The sequence below is a fragment of the Rhipicephalus microplus genome, chromosome 2, assembly GCF_043290135.1.
Source record: "Rhipicephalus microplus isolate Deutch F79 chromosome 2, USDA_Rmic, whole genome shotgun sequence".
In the NCBI taxonomy this organism is placed as follows: domain Eukaryota; kingdom Metazoa; phylum Arthropoda; class Arachnida; order Ixodida; family Ixodidae; genus Rhipicephalus; species Rhipicephalus microplus.
The window spans coordinates 263,340,840-263,363,369 of record NC_134701.1 but is presented as its reverse complement, the minus strand read 5'-3'; the positions used below and the strand labels follow the sequence as shown (position 1 = coordinate 263,363,369).

General features: G+C 44.6%; 1 protein-coding gene across 1 annotated transcript in view; it reads right to left on the bottom strand.

Annotated features, from left to right (window-relative positions):
- Positions 1 to 22,193, bottom strand: part of LOC119170052 (teneurin-m-like) — a 266,382-nt gene extending 244,189 nt beyond the window's left edge. Inside the window, exons 1-2 of the mRNA XM_075885958.1 lie at positions 22,065 to 22,193; positions 4,897 to 5,110 (exon numbers count right to left, since the gene is read on the bottom strand). Coding sequence (XP_075742073.1) covers positions 4,897 to 5,110; positions 22,065 to 22,193 — 343 coding nt within the window. The remainder of the gene's footprint in view (positions 1 to 4,896; positions 5,111 to 22,064) is intronic.
- Positions 22,194 to 22,530: the final 337 nt, after the last annotated feature.

Here is a 22,530-nt window from a genome sequence, read left to right as displayed (position 1 = left end):
TGAGGGCCATTCTCATACTCACGTCCGGAGCGACTCGGAACGAAACGAGCGGGCGAGCGAACGACTCTGTCGGAGGCGACGAAAACTTCTCGCTTCAAGACGAGTGTATAAAGCGCGCACGGAAAAGCCTGCGACGGCCGGCCGCTTGAAGGCGCAGTATACGTGGGTCAACTGCCACCGCGATTCATGCTTTCGTGTCCATCTTGTCTCTGTCTTTCGTGTCCTTGTCTCTGTGTCGTCGTTTTGTTCTCGCGCTATAACTATCGTCATGCCATACCAACTAGCCCAAGCTGCCACACTTCATGCTCAGCCCGTGAGCGGCCAGTATCTGCGCGTGATGACTGTTACCTAAATGCCTGTTAGATGTGTGCTTTATATAATATTATCTTCTTTCTTATCGCTAGTGATAGTATATAGAGGTATTGCTCCAGGGAACCTTAATTAGTACGCACGTTGAAGTCGTGGGGTTTATGTACCGAAACCACAATATGATTATGAGGGACAACGTAGTAGACGGCTCCGAAATATTTGACCACCTGAGGTTGTTTTACGTGCGCGTAAATTCAAGTCCCAGCGTGTCGAATAAGGTATAGCAGTGCACTTGAAGTTGCACAAGAGTACGTCTACTTACGACAGGTAGTAACCGCAGGGCGGAACCACGAGATTAAAGTAACAAGGAGAATAAGAATTGGATGGAGCACATTCGATAAGCATTCTCGAACCATGACTGGTAGATTGCCGCAATCCTTCAACAGGAAGGTATATATAACAGCTGAATCTTGCCGGTGCTTACATAAGGAGAAGAAACATGGAGCCTTACAAAGAGGGTTCAGTTTAAATTGAGGACGACACAGCGAGCGATCGAAAGAAAAATGATAGGTGTGACCTCAATAGACAAAAAGAAAGCAGAGTTGGTCAGGGAACAAACTGGGGTTGAGGATATCATAGCTGAAATCAAGAAGAGAAGATAAACATGGGCCAGGAACGTGGCACGTAGGCCGGGTAACCACTGGTAATTAAGGATAACAGACTGGATTTCGAGAGAAGGCAAGCGCGGGTAAGGAGGAGACAAAGTTAGGTGGGCAGATGATATTAGGAAGCTTGCAGGTATAAAGTCGCAGCAGCAAGCACATGACCGAATCGTAAGGCGGAACATGGGAGAGGCCTTTGTCCTGCAGTGGGCGCAGTCAGGCTGATGATGATAATGAAAGTCCACGGTCCTGTATCACTTCGTTGACGTCAAACATGTTGCCACCATGGCTTGGATTCAATCCGCTTTCTTTGTATCAGTAGGTGAGCAACGCGATCACTATATATCATGGCGGACAATAAAGAATTCAATGGAATCATTCCAGAGAACCTTATATACTATATACTTCAAAGTTTTTTTTTTCATGCAATTTCTGCCTTCAGTTATCCGGCATATGTTGCAGAATATTTGCTTATTGCTTCGTCCTAATGAGTGTACTTGTGTTTCCTTCATTGACTTGATTACTGCAACATTCATGTTCACAGTGAGAGGGACAAAGAGAGGAGGCCTAGCTGACGACGAGGGATTAGCAAGATGCACACATGGTTAACTATCATTCTCTGAGGGATAAGGATTAAGAGAGTTAAAAGAGAGATAGAAAGGAAGAGCGAAATCACGACAGACCGGATCGCTTTTGACCACACACAATACTGAATGTGATATGGCGTGCTGCCTGCTCCCAAGTATACGACAACTACTACTACCAGAAACGCAACCTGCGACCTCCACACTCCGCAACAAAGTGCCCCGATAACTGAACCTCGCAGTAATGTGGAAATCGTAGAGTCCGACTCGCTACAGACATGGAAGTTATTGCTTACACGCAATTAATTTATTTTCTCACATTTTCTGATACAGTTACTACGAATGTACTTTTGTTACTGGCAATAAATAGAATTTCCATTTTCGTATTGACCGATCACTTCTTCATAGTCGATAATGGCCACTAAATCAGTTGTGTTTGCTAGGTAATCAATTACACGTAACCGACACTTTATTTGCGCAATACAGGCTCGTTACATGCCGCGAACAATAGTAGCACCCCCGAAGCCGTGGGATGCAGCAGCCTGATGGATGGGCATGTTCCGACAGGTAAGGCTAAGCTCTATTTATTCACTCATCTCAGGGCCAGGTGGCACGACATCTATTGTCCGTGCCGAATCTGCCATCATATGGTCGAACTCTCCTCTCTTCGTTCGATGGCTACAGCAGTTTGTTCTACGTATTCGCCGTCCCGGTCTTTTTTCGTTATTAGCGAGTGTTCGTTTCGTAATAAAGGGACGTAGCCACTCCGTGAACATAGCGCAAAGACTAGCCGCTTGCAAGCGGTGGTGCTGCAAGCGGGCGCGCACACACGTTTTACGAGAAGCTGTTAAGAGGCGCTATATGTAACTGAGGTTTTTACGGGCACCTCATGCACGTGGCTTACGTTGATTCGTAGCTGTCTGCGCAATCATATAGCGTAACAGTTAAGACGCACGGCTCTTGGGCTCGAAGTCCGCGTTAAATTCACGCGGCACTGCCAGGTTTGACGGCTTTTCTGCCTATAACAGTCCCATTTGAGGTTAGGCAAGGCTTAGCCCAGATGTTTATAAAATATTTATTTGGCCCTCATAAAGAAACTTTTGTTTGTTGCGAGTACGTGCGCGAAAAAAAAAAAATGGTTGACAAATATTTGAGAGAATGCAACTTAAAAGGAATTGACAACATTTCAGTAATTCATAACTTGCTTTTTTGAGGCGCTAAAAGCTATGCAATTTGTGGTTGCCGCAGTAGTTACGATTTTAAGTCTTTTTTTCTTCTGCAACCTGTCCGAGCCGAAACAGGCTTTGGTCGTCGCATTGCGGAAAACGGTTGCGGTGAAACAAAAGGTAACGCCGCAAAACCTCGAGAGATGAAATTTCGTTTTAAGAAGATATCATCAAAAGCTCGTAACTGTCACTGGTTAGTCGCCAGCAGAAGTGTGTACTATATTGCGCTCATTTGTAGCCTTATACTGAAGCGGTGTTACATTAAAAGAAAAATGGTTCCCTTGTACTGACGTATATCAGATATTTGTGCGGCTTATGAGCGATAAAATGAAAACGTTGCAGATCTGGACGGATGACAAATACTTTCCGAGAAGCGCTTCAGAAAAAAAACGAGTAGGCAGACTTGCGAAGTTCTTCCGACCACACCGATAGTCTTATCCCCTAGTTTTTGAATGAAGCTGCTTAGATACAGTTATCCTCAGATGATCGTCCAACTTTCCGCGTTTGTAAAAAAGGCAGAAACAATGTGGATCTTCAGATGTTTCCGGTAAATTATGAAGTCGAGTACCGCTGCTGAAAGCCCAACGGGATACGCAATGCTCATGTGAGTGAGAAGAGATGCTAAATTATTAAATTCGTGATTAAATGACTCTTGCGTCTTTTTCACCACACGAAGGCTTCGCTACAGTTTTGTGAGGAAGGCTTAAGTGTAAGAACTTTCTGAATGACAAAATAGTATGATTTTGTATTTCTCTGAGTTACGCTTGATAAACTCAAAAAGAAACAGTGGTCGGTACCACTGTTTTTTTAGCCAGTTTCATTCAGGCTTCAAAACATGAATGAATGACGTCATGAGTTGCGAGAGTGGTAGTATCGCATTTCAAAATAAAATGAAAGACAGCACCTATCCGCCCCCCCCCTCTTACATTCACTTTACCAACAAGCTTTCATGACAGAAGATAAATAGTTAAGCTTTTAAGCCTGTTTTGATGCACCGGTTTTCAACCACGTCAAAACAATGATGAAATACGAGCCGCGCCTAATGTAGAGTGCCGCGTTAATTTTGACTACATCCAGGTAAGTAATATTACATAAATTTATGTGTACGAACCTCCGGGCATTATAAAATTGCTGGAACTCGAGTAGCTGCGCCGAAGCGAACTTCAATTTTCGTTCTCCGTTTGCCCAAAATTAAAAAAAATATATATTTACGTGTTTTATGGAAGTAATTACTTGTGCTGCAGTGCAGTCGCCGCATACTATGGTCTTCCCGGAAAAAACAAGTTTTAACCTTTGCACAAATCTTCTACGTCCTTACATTGCTTTCGGCTTTATGGGCCCTTTGGGAAAACTGAATAATGAACTGAAAAGGTAGGTTGCGCAGTGTTGTAGAAGCCGAGATTTGGGCTATTGACATTGGTTTTACTCCAAGTCAGCACGTGAAGACTTTTGCATGTGTCCTGCTTTCGCTGGGCTACTGTGCAGTCGGGAAAAATGTCTGAAATCAGTCGAAGTCCAACCAGTTTCGAAAAATCCTGATTTCTTCTGGAACATTTAACATTTTAAAATGCAGCCCCAAAATCGCAAATTAACAAAGGAAATAACAGCAACAACAATAACAATGAACACGTGAAGGTATAACTAAATGTAAAATATATGGCTAAAAACTGATGTTACCATTCAATAGTGGTTTTCACTCCCCTGCAATGTACAAAAGACGGCATTGGTGATGTAATAGTAGTTGTGCAAATTAGTTGTGGCGACTAACATTACAAGAAGAGTATACATAAAGAAGCAGATCAAATACAATTCATGCAATGATGACGGAACAAGATTTTATTTCCCCCACACATCAGCAACGTTAGCGTCTGCTTGCCCGGAATGCGTAGCGGCTAAGCAGGAAAACAGCATTGCAGAGAAGGAAGCCGGGAGCTCGATAGCGTATCTATGCTTTTCAAGACAGCGCTAGTGTTTGTGGTTTCAGAGCTTGATTAAACCTTGACAACGCGTGGTGGTTAAAGACGCAGTGGGTGGATGGTATCGAACCACAGAGTGCCAAGCCAAGGCACATCGATTCAAGGTACGCGGTCGCATATAGCGGGTTATCTCGCTCACCTGATTTATTTGGGGGTGGACTCGATGCGTCGTCGTCAAGCGAGTGTTGGCGACGATTGACCCGTACCCAGGAGCGGCTGCGTCGGCCAGCCTTGCTCAAATCCGATGGAAGAAGCGGCGTTCCACACGCACAAAAAAAAGGGGGTGGGGAGGTGACGGGACGTAGGTCCAGTATACGCCCGGGTCCTCGCAAGCAAGCGCGATCACCCAGTGATGGTCAGTGATCACGGAGTGAAGTCACCACCAGCACACCACACCACCGGGTGCACTCTGATTACCGCGTCCACCACACGTCTTTGGCCTCCTTCGAAGATGTAGGAAGGGGCGGGGCGGCACTCTCGTTGTGGCGAGGGAAAACAAGTTGAAACGCGCGGTAAAAGTGGTCGTCGTGAAAAGGAGGAGTGAGTGAGAGAGAGCGCTCACGCTAACGCCCACCAGCGCTGGCGCCTCGTCCACTCGACCGACATGGCAGAGTGTCCCGGCGTTAGAACACAAGGCAACGGCACGGCGACGACACCGACCGGCGCGACAACTTGGGGCCAACTGACGCTGCTGAGAGGAGCGATGCTGCCTACCAGCGGCGGGCGGCGCGCTGCATGTTTTCGCCTGCCTCCGAGGTGCGTGCCGGCGCTCGCAGCTCCGCGCGCGGCCGAAATCCGCATCGATACCGCACCATGGCGCATGCGTGTGCTTCGCTTCTGGTAACCGCCGCTCGGGGTGTCCGTGGCGCCGCGGTCGCTTTAGTAGCACCCTTGCAAATCTAAATGGGGGAGACGACTTTAGGAAGGGAGGGGGGTGAGGCCCCCGGTCGACCCCTAACCCTCACCGCGCCGCCCTTTTCCGGCAGGGAGCGCTTTCCCGCAAAGCTTGCTCAATGAAGAACAGGCCCGTCTGCCTCGTTCCCATGCGCGGGCTTTCAACTCGTACCGTATAATTGCTGCGCGCGCTAGTCTCGTTGGTGTGGCAATAAATCGCCAGCAGCGGCGTAGGCCAAACGGTAATATACACCGGGCCACGTCCGCGACTGTAGGTGTGTCTGCTGCTGTGCAAATGAACCACTTAAGCAAATACGTTGGGCGTCACTTTTCGTACCGGTGACACCGTTAGTAAAAGTGACAGCATTGCCTGTAGATCGCCTGATTGCTTATCACTTAAGATTCAGCAACATACTGCACTGTAGGGCCAGCAATAGCATAAAGCACAGCTTTAGAACAACTCTCGCAGTAATGGTGACGTGGCGTGATGATTACGCAAGTTGTATACTGCAAGCACTCTGTACACCTTTAATGTTACACATACACACCTACTCCAATCGATATCAACCAGACCTGTATGGCTATCACTATGAGCAAGTTATCGTAGGTGGCCAGAGAACCGATAATGTCAATAGATAGTTGCAGGCTTGCAACAGCGTGTAACACAAGTTTGAACGTGACTCTGCGAAGATACTATAATTTCCCCCTCCCTAATTATCCACACGTTAAAAAAAAGTAAGCTAAAGGAGGGATTAACAGAAGTGCCACAAGCAAGGTTTCAAAATCCGACTGTTTAGGCGAGGTTTTTTCATAGACCTGACCTAAAGACGGACAATGCCGAGCATTGCTGCCCGGAAGACAATAAAGATAGCCAAAAAATTAGAAAAGCAAGCTAGCAGCTACTCAAAAGCAGCGACAAGTGTGTAAAAGCAACTGCGACTTTTTAGTTGAATGACTGTTGATTCAAATGTAGACAAGTACCGCGAGAACCTTTCAAAGTCACAAGTGCTTAGATTGAATTATAAATTGTTCACTTTAGCAATGAGTTCGTGAAATTTGACGAAGTTTCTTGCATTACTGCAAAAATGACACACTCTTCACAAGTGTTGCGCAACCTTTCTGAATATGACTAGAAATACCAACCTTTTGACAACATTAAAAAAATAGTGCCATATGAACGTATACTCAAAATCGCAATTGCTACTGGTGTTACCTGATTGTTACTCAAGAATGTTACCCAAAAGTCCTCAACAGTAATTGAAAAAAATTCTAAAAATGCCACGAGGTTGTATATGTATTACAGTGAAAGCTGTTAAGAGATCACAACATGAGTTGCGCGCGCGCCATAGTTGTCCACCACCGCCATCGGTGTCCGTAACCACTATCGCACGAAATAAGAAAAAAAGAAAGGGAAACTCAGGAAATAAAACACACAACGGGCACAATGGGATTCGAACCCGAAGAACCTGCGTGACAGCCCAGTATTCCGCCACTGAGCCACACCTGTTTTTTTTCGTTAATGAATGAAATTATCACCAGTAAAGTACACAGAACATACTTCATCAGAAGTTAGGCAAACACGGACAAGCGTCAAGAACGGGAAGCCACTCCAGAACGGGGTCAAATGTCTCGACAACACTGCGCACTTGAGCAGCCCCTTCTCGGAAGACAGATCTCGTCGACCGTGGTGGCTCGGCGTGTCTATCGATCATGCGACTTTTCCATAATGAATTAAGTCCCAACAACATAAACAAGTCGTAAGGAATACTATCAGTCAGACTTTTTCTGAATGGAAGGAACCCAATACCATGAACTGTGATTGGAAGTTCTTTTCTTAACGTTCTTTTTAGAATGTCCCAAAAATAAAAAGCATCACGACAATGAATAAAACATTGCTCTATAGTCTCAGGTTGGTTGCAGAGTCTACAATTCGCTGCCCAGGGTAGGTTTTCTTTCCGCCATGGTGTTTATTATAGTGCGCGTGAGCACAGTATTCACTGCGTTTGTTCTCCATTAAAATAGCACGCAAAATAGCACAGAGTTGCACTGTTGCAGTCCCATGGCGACAATAAGCGTACACGTACTGTTTACAAAGAAACTCGAAGGCTGAAGTCCTGTAGTCTACGGAGAGTTGGTGACCATGCGCTGCACATCAAAAGTGGCGAGCACGTTGCCACTGACTTTGCAGTGAAATTCGCCAAATGACGAGCAAGAAGTCGCCAAAAGTCACCATTTTTGTCCAGTTTTCGCAAAAAAAAAGTTACCACTCAATGGCGGGCCTCGTAATAAAGATTGCTATTTGGGTAAAGCCCCTCTCTTCCATCTTTCTCATCTTTCTTGTCCCCTTCCCTAATCCCCCAGTGTAGGGTAGCCAACCGGATGTCTTTCTGGTTAACCTCGCTGCCTTCTCCCTTTTGTTGCTTCCTTCCTTCTTTTTGTAAAGCCCCCTGGAGTACAGTACCAGCCATAACCCTAAACTATATTGACGCTTTTTAATGCCAGCCGAATCCCCCGTTTCAACATGGCAGCACTGAGAAAGTGCATGCATCAGCAGCGTCCCGGAAGGCTATAGCGCCTCATAAGAAAAGTTTTCGATTGTTCCAGTTGCATCGACTACAGTGCGAAACAGTCGCTACAACAAGAAAGGTGCGGCGTACGTTGCTTTCTTGCAGATTTTAGAGAATCTCATTCCAGTGGAATAATGTGTCTGATATTCGAAAAACTTAATTACAAAACAACAGAAACAAACTTGAAAGCACTGCGTAACCGTGGCAATGCCCGCCTCCCGCTTTCTGTGCAGTCACGCTTATGCGCTACACATTCGCCTGAATGCGGCTCCTGAAGGCTGCCCAAATAAACAGGCTTCTTGGCCGGCCCGAAAAGCATGTTAACAAATTTGAACTCCCCATACCAATTCAGGGAGTATATACTGCCGTAATAAACAAGTCGACAAGCTATAGCGGACAGTTGCAGCTGTGGTCGGAACACGCGGCATAACCGTCACCTATAGTCACTTGAGAAACGAAACTTTAGAGGAGCCTAAAACTCTTAAAGTGGCTAAAGGACTTATATCACCGCTTCGCGGCATGCGATGCACTTCGTTGACATTAATTTTGCTGGAGCGTGCTGGTGGCCGCGCCAGTACGCCAATGCCTCGAGGGTATAGGTGAATCGAGAAACATGATAGACGTGTTTATTGCGCGCAAAGTGTGCCTTCTACTGGGGGGGGGGGGGGGAGGGGTGTGTAAAAATATTAAAAAAATTGAAAAAGATGTTGCCCATTCATTTTGAAGACACTGAGTATAGTCGTGAGTATAGACTGAGCATAACTCAGTCGAGACCAAGCAAAACTGCCAAAAAAATGCTATGTCGCCATTTAAAATTTTTTGTCATCACGGGCCTCTCAAATTCGCCAATTAGATTGATTGATATGTGGTGTTTAACATCCTAAAACCACCATATGATTATGAGAAATGGCGTAGTGGGGGGCTCCGGAAATTTCGACCACTTAGAGTTCTTTAACGTGCACCCAAATCTAAGCACACTGGCCTACAGCATTTTCGCCTCCATCGAAATTGCAGCCATGGCAGCCGGAATGCTGTCCCGCAACCTGCGAGTCAGCAGAATTCACCAATTTGACGAAAAGTAGCCACCAGTGGCAAGACGATAGTTATAGCGCGAGAACAAAACGACGACACAGAGACAAGAAGGACACGAAAGACACGAGCGCTCCCTGGAGGCGAAGCTAAGCACCTCACCAAGGTGGGGTACCAGTCCGGTCGAAAGTCGAGTTCTTTATAAACATCGTTTGAGTGAATAGCCATTCGGATGAAATGTGTGCGTGAAGAGGTGATCAGCTCTGCGTTGTGGTCCTGCATACGAGTCCCTCACAGACTGTGTATACCGATCAGGAAAACATATTGTATGGCACTTCATCAAGAGATGTTGGCATAAGATAGCGAACAGGGTACGAATTAATTACAAAATTTTAAATTCGAAGCATTTCTCAGCGAACTTTGGTGACTTTGAGCCTATCTATCTATCTATCTATCTATCTATCTATCTATCTATCTATCTATCTATCTATCTATCTATCTATCTATCTATCTATCTATCTATCTATCTATCTATCTATCTATCTATCTATCTATCTATCTATCTATCTATCTATCTATCTATCTATCTATCTATCTATCTATCTATCTATCTATCTATCTATCTATCTATCTATCTATCTATCTATCTATCTATCTATCTATCTATCTATCTATCTATCTATCTATCTATCTATCTATCTATCTATCTATCTATCTATCTATCTATCTATCTATCTATCTATCTATCTATCTATCTATCTATCTATCTATCTATCTATCTATCTATCTATCTATCTATCTATCTATCTATCTGTCTATCTATCTATCTATCTATCTATCTATCTATCTATCTATCTATCTATCTATCTATCTATCTATCTATCTATCTATCTATCTATCTATCTATCTATCAAGCCGCTTACGTTTGGGTGCTTTCGGCATCACCCCCTTAACTTGGCGTGAACCAAAATTAGCATGGGAAGATATGATAGTATGAGGAATATGACGCGCTGGTCAAGACATGAATAATGTCACATTACCTTTGCGTACGTCGTCAAACACTTCCCGCCAGACAGTGGCACATACCCGTGAGAGAGTATGTGCCACTGATATGCGTGTATGTGCCACAGGTGATTGACATTTAGTATCTACCGAAGAACGATGAGAACGCACATGGGCAATTTTAAGGCGCGAACGTTAAAAAATACCTGACATCTGTAGCGTTGACCTGACAAATGCAAAGAATAAATGTCAGGGTCTCAGATTGAGTTTAAGCCAAGCATACTGCGTGACAATGAAGCATTCTAACACAGACCTACACCAAGTCTTGGAACTACTTGTCAAATAGACGCTAATCTTCGTGAACGCCAATTGTGGTTGCAGTGTTGCCTATGCAATTTTATGAACAGTACATATGTACTCCTTTGATACAGCTGTCACGTCGGGTTGACGTCAATTGTTGTTTGGTGCCATGCGCTGAATTTGATTTATGTAGCAGGCTATATAGGGCTAGCATCCTCGCGAGCATCAGCGCATCATATCAGCTTCTGGTGTTGCTAATGCGCATGTCTCTGTTGGCATCGTTGCGCAAGTGCAAACTGCTGGTTATATCAACATCTTCAACTCTTCAACAAACGTCTGTGCGTTTGACATTCGTACATATATTTAGCGTAATTTCATGGCATGTCGCTGAATACAAAAACTGTGACGCGCTCACCTTCTCTAACCGCATGCTTCGCATAAACTCGATTCCCAAAGTACGTGGGATCTGCCGAATTTTTTTTCCTGTAGAGTTCGTTGGAGGACATTCTAGAATAGAATGGCGTCCTTGCCGCAAAAGAAGCAATGCTCTAAGGTTCAGATACATCACAGAGACGGCAAATAACAGTCGAGATTAAAATGCATTTTCTTTGTAACAAAGTTTTAACAGGTAGTGTTTCAGAATGAAGTTTATAAAAGAATTTTTTCTTGAATTTGGAGAGATATACATATTGAACAGCCGTCTCAACAAATCATGGCCTTGAAGATCTAAATATAATGAGTGATACAACGGAGGAGGGAACTGTATAGTAGTACTGAAGAAGTGTAAGCGCGAGGTGTATATTGTCCTGTATAGAGCGCCCTCTAATTCCGCATGCCTGATGAGAACAAATAAGAATCGACGTCGCAAATTGTAACTGGGCCATGCCGGTTCTTTGGATTTCTTTGCAAACTGGCCAAGGCTTCATGTCGGTAAATGAATCGCATTAATAAGAGTAATAAAGCGTTTTTGAACAGCAAATCAGCAACAATGTGTCACATATAGCGAATAGCACAACAAGTGGGTCATCGAATGCTGCAACCTGTTACAAAAAATTGGTAATATTCACCTATAACTGTGGAGATTGTGGTGATTACAAGAGCTTCTGGCATAATTCTTAATCGTCGTCAGCCACAGCAAAAAAATATTACAAAGTTTCTTGCTAGTGTGCAGTGGGTACCACGCCTACTAAATGGCGAAGGTTGGCATAATGAATTTCTGCCTACTACTCAACGATTAATGATGTAGTGGGTACCCTGCAAGTGTGCTTGGAGCAGCTATACCCAAAGATTGTTAGAAAAGGGCTCTGAAAAGCCGCTCTTCCAGATTTCGCTGTGACAATGATGCGCGTTGCGCGCAGGCCTGGCGGTTTTAGTTTTATGCGTTAAATAGCAGTTTTCATGCAATTATTTGAAAATGTTTAAACGATGACCGTAATCTATATGAATTTGTATGTGCTTAAATACTCGTACGTTTTCGTGTGTAGCCGCCATGACAAAATCTTGTACCAGATTTAAGTACCTACACATAAAAAACAGCATAAATGGTAGTTACATTCGCAACCGTTTCTACAGTGGGGAGGAACTGTGTGTAGTCAATATTTTCGAGTTGAAGTTCATAGCTAATCCTAAGAAATAATACAGGTTAGTCCATCAGATACCGCAATTATGAATACAGGTAAATGCAAAGCTTCTTAGAGGCGGAGCGCTTCTTATAGTTATGTTCACTTCCAAAAGCACTTGGGCTCTGAGTCGCACTCAGCAACAGGTTATCTGCAACAAGAGGCCCCATGCAACCACGCCGACACCTTTTCCCGAGTCCTATTTTAGTGTTGAAAATCCCGCCAATGTACAGTATGGTCCACTGTTAAAGGGAACAGTCGAATGCACACCATCAATATTCCTGGCCCTATAGGAGCAAGTGGATTAAGAAACAATCTTCATGCAAGTCAATAGTCTGTCAAGAGGAGTCGAAACTTTTAACCACAAGTAGCCTTATGCATATCTAAGTCACTATGATTCCGTAAGATAGCGAAATCTAAACAAGCTGCTCACGCAGGTGTTCCCTCTAACAGTGGACCCGTCTGTACAATCATATATGTTGACGCGATCTGATCTTGCCTTTTTTTTTGCTCTTAATAAGCAGGTTCATATTAGAAGTTGGCTTGTCTGTTTGCAAGGTGTCTCCAGACGGTAAGGAAGAGGCATGCCAATGGAGTAGCGGAAAACACGACCTACCAGCCAGAATCATTTATGTTATGTTGAATACCAATGGCAGATGCAGATAAAGTTTTTCTGCTCTGTATGGAGCAATCACATTCCAATGACAGATAGGGAGAATGAATTTTGACTTCCGACAACAGATTGGGAGCAGCAACATAACTCCGATAACTCCGATGGAGCTAAAATTGTCGCTCCCCCGAAATGCCCGAAATATGCATGACGTATTTTGCGTGACCACCTTTGTACGCATTGTGCGTTTGTGTTGGTGCCCTTAGAGAGCAGAAGTTCGGATTCAGATGCCAGAAGCTCCGAGTCCAGTGAAGATGTTTTGTGTGCAGACAGCGAATTCGGGGCAGATGTTTACTAACGGGAATTTTACATGATCTTCCGCCTGCCTGCTAAGAGGACTAAAGTTTTGTCGAGTGCATTTTTCGACGATATTAGGACGACAAGATGCCCCACAACTCTGTGTGGTTGAAACAAGAAAATAAAAGAAGAAGAATTTTTCGTGAAATTTTGTTTTCCTCTAGTTCCGCAGACACCTTCATCTCTCGCCTCTCGCGACTCGTAGCTGACCAACACATTGTGATATTTCCTATACTTCTCGTATGTGCCTATCAAGCAGCCATGGCAGGCCGCCATGTCTAAAGGAACAAATTGCACGGGCGGTGGGATCATGCGGAGCCTTTGTAGCGTGGCGCCTCCTCGGTAGATTTATGTGTACCAACTGCTCCGGTCGAAGTGCATGCATTTCAAGGGCAGATTCGACGAGAGTCATCTTGCTCGGAGCTACGCGGTCCGATCGTGATTCGGCCAACCACTTTCAATCTGCCATTGGAATTCGTCATTACTAGTCTTTTCTTAGGTGTGAGGCAAGCGCCAAATTTAATTTTGGCAACTTTCAAGAGGCCTTGGTTCCCGTTTTTACCGCGTAATAAGCAGCCAACTTCTGCGACAGCACGAAATGTTCATAATTTTGGTCAAGTCAAGGAATTGAGGAAGTAGAAAAAAATACAGAAGTAGCGAATACACTTTCCCCTTCCACCACCACCTAAGAAAGTAGCCGAATCGACGCCAAATAGCCAAACCATGCAACCCTGACGTTGCAATGCTGTTGTCAATGGCCGTCGCGGTGTTGTTGAATTCCTCCTCGCTTGTCGACACCAATAAAGATGAGGGCGTGGTATGTTGACAAACGAGCAAAAACTAGTCGAATTTTGTGCTCATAGCCAGAGCCAGCGGATGCGCGTATGGGCAATTAAGTTGCACTGATGGTATACCAGGAGCTTTTAATTGAAACTGGAATGATTTTCATGCAGCGGATTATTCTTTTCAGTCACAATGTCTTTATACGAAGGCAAAAGTCGCTTTTAAATATTTCCGACGGAATAATACAAATAAAGTTTCTAATAAATTATTGGATGTGAGTGCAAGTATACCGTTCGCAAGCCAAAAACAATGTTTCCGCTTTAGAACGAAAAATGTAGTGGTGTGATATATTCTTATTTTGTTTTAGAAATGGCCTGCAAGGTTTGACGCCACGCTAGACGAGTTGCCCACACTGCTGTTTTTCGCTGCTATGTTTCTCATCAAAAAGATTCCAGCTTTAAAATATGATTAAAAAAATGGGGGGGGGGGGGCTGTTTCTACGATGGTACACTGGTTAGTGAAGAAAGGGTTTAGTAAATTTGGTTACAGGTTCGATCCAGACAGCGGTGGTTGCATTTCGATGAATGCGGGACTTTAGAGAGGCATACAGTTACACACACGTGCTCGTTAGAGATCCGCAGGTGATCGAAATTTCCGGAGCCTTGAACGACATCGCACCTCGTAATCGTACTGTTGTGTCGGGACGTAAAACCACTGTAATTATTATAATGAGTAACAAAATTGTGAAAAAAAGAAACAAGAGCATAGTTGAAAAAAAGAAGCTTTCATTTACCCGTGCCCATCATCTTCAGAATAAAGCCAAGTTCTGATGTCGAGTTCGATCAGCTGCTTTTGTGGTCATCCTCGTACAATGATCGTTCACTACCGACTGCGCCTAAGCATGCAAGGACAGGTTAAAAGCAGTAGCTGGAAACATTTCGAAGTCCTTGTTCAAAAATTAACTGTCATAAATTCGAGAATAACGTTAGAACAAGCCTTTTCCCGTTAATTATGAAAATGTACTTCTTCATTTTTGTTGATTAAGCGGCGTGCTTCCAAACATGCATATACATTTACATATGCTGCATTATGTTGTTATAGCTCGTACTCATTGAGACGAAATTTGCAAGATTTAAACTGAGAGCAAGCATAGACATTTACATATGCTGCGTTATGTTGTAATGGATCGTACTCAATGAGGCGAAATTTGCAAGATTTCAATTGAGAGTAGAAATAAAATTTAATATATGTAACATACAGCAATAAGGCTTCAGTTCGAGTCTAGATTTATAGTATACTGGGATAAAAAATAGCCAGACCTTTGGAAACGTAAGGTTATGAAAAGGTAAAGAGCCACGCCAACCATACACGTAAGAGCAATTGAAATGAGTGCTCTAAGAAACACGATATTAGTATACGGTCTTGACTAGGCAATTAAAGTTCTTTTGAAACCTAATACAACCACGTGAAATAAATGTGATTAATAAGTTTTACCGGCATTGAAACAACAAATAAGTGGTACAAGGCTGAAAAGACGTTTGACAAGAAGTTTCTTTCCCCTCTTTTCCCATTTCTGTGCGCAAAACGAAAGCGAGTTCGGCTCGCGTTTGTGAATACAAGAAAACGAATGGAATGAGGCTGTGGGAGCGCGGTTTCCTTCTTCGTCTCTCCGCCGGAGACAACATACACCGCCGCGCGAAAACATCGGCACTCCGGGCTTGGCAGTCCATTCTGCATGGACTGCGACAACCTGGAGACTCTGGACCACTTCATAGCCCGGCTGGTGATGAGAACAGACAACTGATGCACGAAGCTCTCGGACAACATCTGGGCCGCTCCTGTTGCGGAACAGCCGTCGCGGGCACATCAAAAGTGCCCACTCTGCGCTGATGGACTTAGTTGACGGCAGCGGACTGTGTGAGCCAATTTAAAGAATTCGTGCCACGTGATTCTAGTAGACGATCTGTGAGTCTCCCTTCTCTCCCTATTTTTTTTTCTCGGTCTCTTCTTTCACTCCCTCCTTCAGCTTTTCTTTCTACACTGTAGTAGTACCCCCATTCCCTTTCCCCTGTGAACCACTGCTGAGGTGTCGCACTTCGCTGCGGACAGTTGCGGGGTTTACTTTTGCTTTCATATCAAATCCTAAGACCCCCCCCCCCCCCCACCCCCCGCCAACTGAATAGTCTGTGCCAATTATTTCCGATAATTTATCGACTTCGGTAATAGCTGACTGAAAAATAAAATGAAATAAAGTAGGCAATATTCGAAGAACGTGGGTTGTTGCGCTGCCCTCCCCAGCGTGTTCTTGTGTTGGACGATGCTTCGACATTGATAAACGCTGATTTATCGCTTCCGAACTCCAGTGATGGGAATTCAGCTTTCATCCATGCTTCTCGTGTTCCAACTACTTACGCTTTTTGAATTTGAAATTGCCTTCGACGCAAGGACACTCAACTTTTTAAATTAAAACTGATTAGCCTGATTTCAGCAGTGTATACCCCATGCAGTGACACCAATAGGATGCTTTCATTGTTTTTTCTTGTTTTATGACAAACTCGTACGTACAACTTCGTTTTTCATGTTCTAATTGCAAGTTCCACATTGTTTTGTTCAATGCCAGAGCTCCCCGCAAGACTCGCGGAAAATTACAGCAAATGAATTATTAGAAGTAAACAAAGCGATCCTTGCAGTCCCTCCAGTATTTCCCTTGTCGAGGAATGATGTTTCGCACGGTTTGCTAATAGTTGCATAGCTTTATTGTTTAAATATGCGCCTACCATGACGACGCAAGAAAACAAATGTGCGTTTACGTAATCTTCGCGGACAGACGACTATATAATAAAATACATACGTCGTCAAATTCGTTATAAGAATTAGTAACGCCCCGCGGGACTCTGCCTAATTTAGATAAACATTGGAACGAAAGATGAATTAGCCACTGTGCTCCAGAGCGAGGCAAATGATGAAGCATAATTGGTATTAATAACTGGGAATGCGCTCTGTTTTGAACCGAAAAGATTGCGCTGCATTATTTCTCAATGGCACAAAATTTGATTAACGTTCGTGCCTGCCTTGTTCATTCCTATCGGCGTTATTTTTGTTTTTGTAAAAAAGAGGGATGACGCTAAATTAGGTTTAAAATTTTAACCTTTTTCTTTGTGAAATGGTAATTTGAACACGCATACGACGCAACCAAGCCAGACGCGAGCCCAATAGATATCAATGGTTTATGGTCTCCGAAGTTTGCACCGACGATATTTGTCCTTCAAGGCAAACTCGGTTAGCCGCCGCAAGAAATAGGCGTGGGTACACAGCGAGAATTTTAATAAGTGGAAACCATCGAGACATCTCATCAGTATAATTGGAGCATCTAAGCGGGGCCTTGTCGTTTCGAAGTCGAAACGTAATTCGCCATCATTTCCTCATTAGGCCAAACGCAGACTGAACTCGCGCAGCATTATACGAGCATGCCATGTCCCGCTTCGAAGCATTCGCATGAAAACGGTGGTCTGTCTGCCGATCTTTTCCGTTGCTCGCATTAGTGTTGCTCCAGTAAATTTCCGCTTCATCAGCTCACGTAGAGCGGCAAAAGTTTCATTGACAACGTGAGGCACAACAGAAATAAACAACGAGAAAAAAAGAAATAACGTGGACTGATAACGTGGGGGTTGCGATACAGACAATGCAACGCGAGCGACATCTGTTGCCGCGACTCAGCACGGCGTTCTTTTTTTTTTTCTTTGACGCAAGGGCTAACACACGTCGGCTTGGTTTCGTTCTCGGCTCTGTGGCAAATCCGGCTTTCACTCTCGTCTGAGAGGCGTTCTTCCGAAAGAGGGAAGAGATGTGCAGCGGTTAAATGGAACGAAATACGTATCATCTGCGCAGCAACAAATTGATTGAAAAAAAAAGAAAACGACGACACAAAAGAGGGGCGAGGCATAACCAAACCATGCGACCTCAAACCAGGGTTCTCACCCCTCTGTACTTCACACCACATTGCATTCCCAGCCACCAGTGTGGCAGGCGCTGCACAATAGGGAGGATATGCAAAAGCTGCCGAGAATGAAGGCAAACTCAAAAGAAAGATGGGAGGGTGGCAGGGTCGAAACGCATTCACCGGGAAGTACGTCGAGAAGGATCTAGGGAGCGACCCCCTATGCACCGACGTGTGTGCGCTTCGTTCCCCTGCCCTCTCCGGTCTCCTGCGCCGATCCCTTTATCCCACTTCGCACCCGACAGCCTGCAAACAAGGGGCGAGAACAACTCCACCCGTTCGGTGTGTGGATCGCGAGCGCACTTTGACGGCTGCCTTTTGATGGTTATCTTCCTTCAGTTTACCACGCACCGCATGGGTATATTCTACAGAAGCTCTATCTTTCTTTCTTTATTCAGTTTTCTCGCTTGAGCTAGTCGCTGTTGCAAGCGCGAAGCGGTTTTTGCTTATGGAAGGTGTTAACCTGTGCCAGGCTAGTGATTCGCGGTATAGAAGGTGCCATCTGATAACGAACTCACGCATCGATAAACGCTTCAAAGGTTTGGAATGAACGGTCTGCATGTGCTGTAAAAAAATGCCATGCGACGACGGCTCACTGAGGTAGCTACGAAGCCAAGCCAAGGTCGTGAGGGTTCGCAATTACGTTTAACCTTTTTGTATGCTCTTGAGATTGTCTTAGAGGCGCTCGAAGACAACAAAATAATTAGACAAGCGGCCCTGCCAGAAAATGCACAAAATTTGGCTCAGATACATGCTCATTGGCTAATCATCAACTTATTTGGCACCTGCTGAATGACAAAGACACCAAGATGACATATTATTTACACTAAGGAACTGGGGTGCTGACCCGCAAGTTGCGAGATTGAATCCGGGCTGGAGCGGCTGCATTTTCAACGGAGGTGAAAATACTGAAGGCCCATGTGCTGCAGATTTGTGTGCACGTTAAAGAACCACACGTGGTCGAAATTTCGAGAGCCTTCCACTACGGCGTCTCTTATAATCGTGCGGTGGTTTCGGGACGTTAAACCCTGCATATCAGTCACATCAATCAATGACATATTAATTACAATTACTCGTGCCTTAGCGGAAATTACGCTGTCGCTCTTCTAAAAGTTTCTAACTTCGAAACGCGAGCCACCATCATGTTGTTTGCCATCCTCGACGCCGTTCGCGTTTGGCTGTTCAATGCATGACTATAGATCTTTATGGGGTCTTCCGGCGTACAAATTGCTTGAAACAATGCATATATATGAGATATTGCTGTAGGCACGCAAACTAAAAGCCTATGGATTAGCATCGCTTCAATTCAAAACAGTAGTTTTTTTGTTGCGTGCCTCGTGTTGGGTCAGATATCTTTGTGGCACAGCAGCATAAACGCAGAAGCCATGACAAAGTTATGCATAATTCATGAACAACCTGCCGAGCTCTTCGACAAAGCGCGACAGCGGAGCTGCCGAGGGATCGTTATCAAAGCTTGTTTCGTTGAGAGCCAAGCGTCGGCGTGAGCCACCTACACCAAAGTGGTACCTCTACAAAAGGGACGAACAAAAGCGAAGAACATTGCTGATATAGTTGAAGTCTGGCTCATAGGAGTTGAATGGGGCAACACTTTTCCAAGTGATCATAGATTGGATACGTTAAAGTAATGTACTGTTTAACGAGTTTTCGGAATCATTTAGAATACTAAGTACGAGTGGAGTTACAGAGGGTGGTCGCATGCTTTTAAGGAATTGTCCACCGCTTGAAATTATTATTTTTTAGTATGAATTGTTCTTTAGAGAAAAGCTTTTTGCACATTAGCGGCAATCAGCTTGCTTTTGTTCAATAAATAAAAATAAATATACTTTTGTTCGGCTGTGAAAGTGGCGAAAGTATGACCGAAAGTATGACCCGATGGCGATGTGGTTCAAAGTGCTGGTGGACCAAGAAAAACACCACATGTAGGCATATTTTGCTTGAATACAAAAAGGTACAGTTAAAATTGCATTTTATGCCTTTTTGGTAGCTTTACCTGGCTTCAAACAGTAGTTGTAGCATATTATTTTCTCGTGTGTTGAAAGAGGTGTCCGGTGGAAACACAGGCGCCGCATTCACCCGCCTGCAAACCACGGAGAAAAGCAAGCATGGCGTACAGCGCCACTCAGAAGAAAAAGAAATGTCAAGGAAAACTAAACGCAACTGAAAAACACCAAAAACACACTTTTCTGTGAAGCACGCCTCAACATAGACATTTTTTGTGAGAAACTCTACGCGCTAGAAGTTCATTTCCAGTAGCTGGTTTGGCATGAGTGCAATTACTATAGTCGGTTAAAACCTAAGAATAAATATAAGCTCCAACCACGAGGCTACATTGCTTTTATTTTCCATGGCTCCGTGCTACAAAATATAGTAGTTCCCAAACAATGACAATAATACTGACTTATACAGTTATTATCTATCAATACTTGATTGATATTGAAGTAAAGAAACCAAAGCTAGATAAAAAAAACTTGAAATTAAGGCACGGAGTTCAACCTCAGCATAGCAGTATATTGCCCCACGTTTAATCTGCCAGTGTCGAAGAGGCAGACGAAGACGCAGTAGTTCTCGTGCAAGTCTGGGAACATCTCCCCTATGCAGCTTTTGTACAGATCTGTAATCAATAGAGCATTATTTTTGTCACGCTGCCGTTACAGACTATCAAAAAAACGTCTCCTTGTCATCCCATTCGCTAACCTTGGGCTGCCCTTCACCATTGCCAATATATACTCTTCTTTGGTGCTTCGGATCTGGGCCACAGCCACAGGAGCGCCTTTGATGCCATTTTCAGTTATGTTCATGAAAGAAAACGAATGCGCCACTAAATTCATATTTGTATATTTGTTATTTCAGTATTATTAAGCCAATTCTAAACATCATTTTTAAACGTGTTCAAAATTGCTACAATTTCATTCCAAGATATACATTATTCTCTCTGGTCGGAATGGCAAAAAGGAATTAATGCAGTCTTTCTATATTTACATCTGATTTATCCTCCTCCTGTTAAGATTACGTATCATTTGAAAGGCCTTAAATTTCATATCCTCAATTCTTGGCGAATCCCCCTGAGTGGGCAAGAGCCATTGGGGAGGCATCATCCTCCTCCTCCCCCTCCTCCGGCACCTACTCCCCCATCTTCTTCTCCTCCTCCTCCTCCTCCTCCTCCTCCTCCTCCTCCTCATCATCATCATTATCATGGGCCCAAAAGTCGGACTTATGCACGACGTGCTGGGAGTCTTCAAACAGGGCACCGCCTGTGCAGACTGAAGTGTGCCGCATTAAGTTTCCTACAATATTTACTAGGGGGAACTCTGGCGCTAGTGTTTATGGAAGCTGCAACGCACGGCGCTTCAACGAGCATGCGAATGATGGGTAGTACACACTTTTGTCTAATCTTCGTACTTCTGGATTGCCTTTGGCTCCGTGTGTGTTCATGTGGCTTAAAGCTTTTTCCTCACAAAACAAAAAGCAGCAAATGTTCAGCGATTGCGCTTCACCACCCTATTTTTTTCGACTTACCTTTCCAAATTGGGTCAGGAAGTTCAAAAGGGTTGAATCTTTCTTTCAAAACAAAACCGTAACCGGCAATAAACGAAGCCGCAAGTACGATTCGCCGCCCGCAAGTACGAAGACTTGGCAAATGTGTGTACTACCCATCATTCCCGTGGTCGGTGAACGATCGCAGCGCCAGAGTGCCCTCTAGTTAATTTTGAGAAACTCTATGGTGTGCCGTACGGGGTTGCGGCGGGTATATCGGCGCTGGCGCAGGTGAGTAGTAACTGTATGTGTCGGCGTAACTGTCGGGCTGGAAGCCGCCACTCAGCAGAGATGTCACCACCGATGGGACGGTGCGTCTCCGAGCGTCGGCATATGTCACGCGTCGAGGTTCATCGGAGTGTGTGAACGCCTGGAGTGGTGCAACAAGTTGAACAGGTGTCTCGCGACGAGGTGCGCTGAGCGCCTGCTGGAATCCGTGACGTACGATTCTGGCTATGCAGTTAGTAGTCGGCTGCTGCTGCGCCCGGTGAAGTTGTTGCAACACGTCGCGGACGACCGAACGTATAAGCTCACGAAGCGCTTCTACGTCGGTCGGGAATGGTCCTATAGCTTGATGGGGCAGGTAGCATTCACTTGCCAATTATACTGGTTCTGCTGCTGCAGGGCCTTCTCCATGGCGACAGCTTCTGTAAGGAACTCCGCTACATTCTTGGAAGGACTATGAATGGCACCACCAAAGAGCTGCTCCTTGACGCCCCGCATCAAGTGACATGCGCAGCTTCTTGGCTTCCAGCATGTTTGGATCTGCTCGAGTGAACAGACGAACCTTATCCTTCACGTGCATTGCAATACCTTCATTAGGAATTTGAATGCGGGACTGGAGGGCCCATTCTGATCGCTCTCAACGATCAGGGCTCATACGTGTTCAGAAGTCTGCAAAAGAATTCGCGCCATGATGTTAGGCGGCCCTCGCGGTTCTGGAACCATGTTTGAACACCATCCAGAAGGATGATGTACACGTTCCTGAGCTTCGCTATTTTGTCCCACCCATTGACATCCGCTACATGCTCGAACTCAGCCACCCAGTCTTCCGCATCTT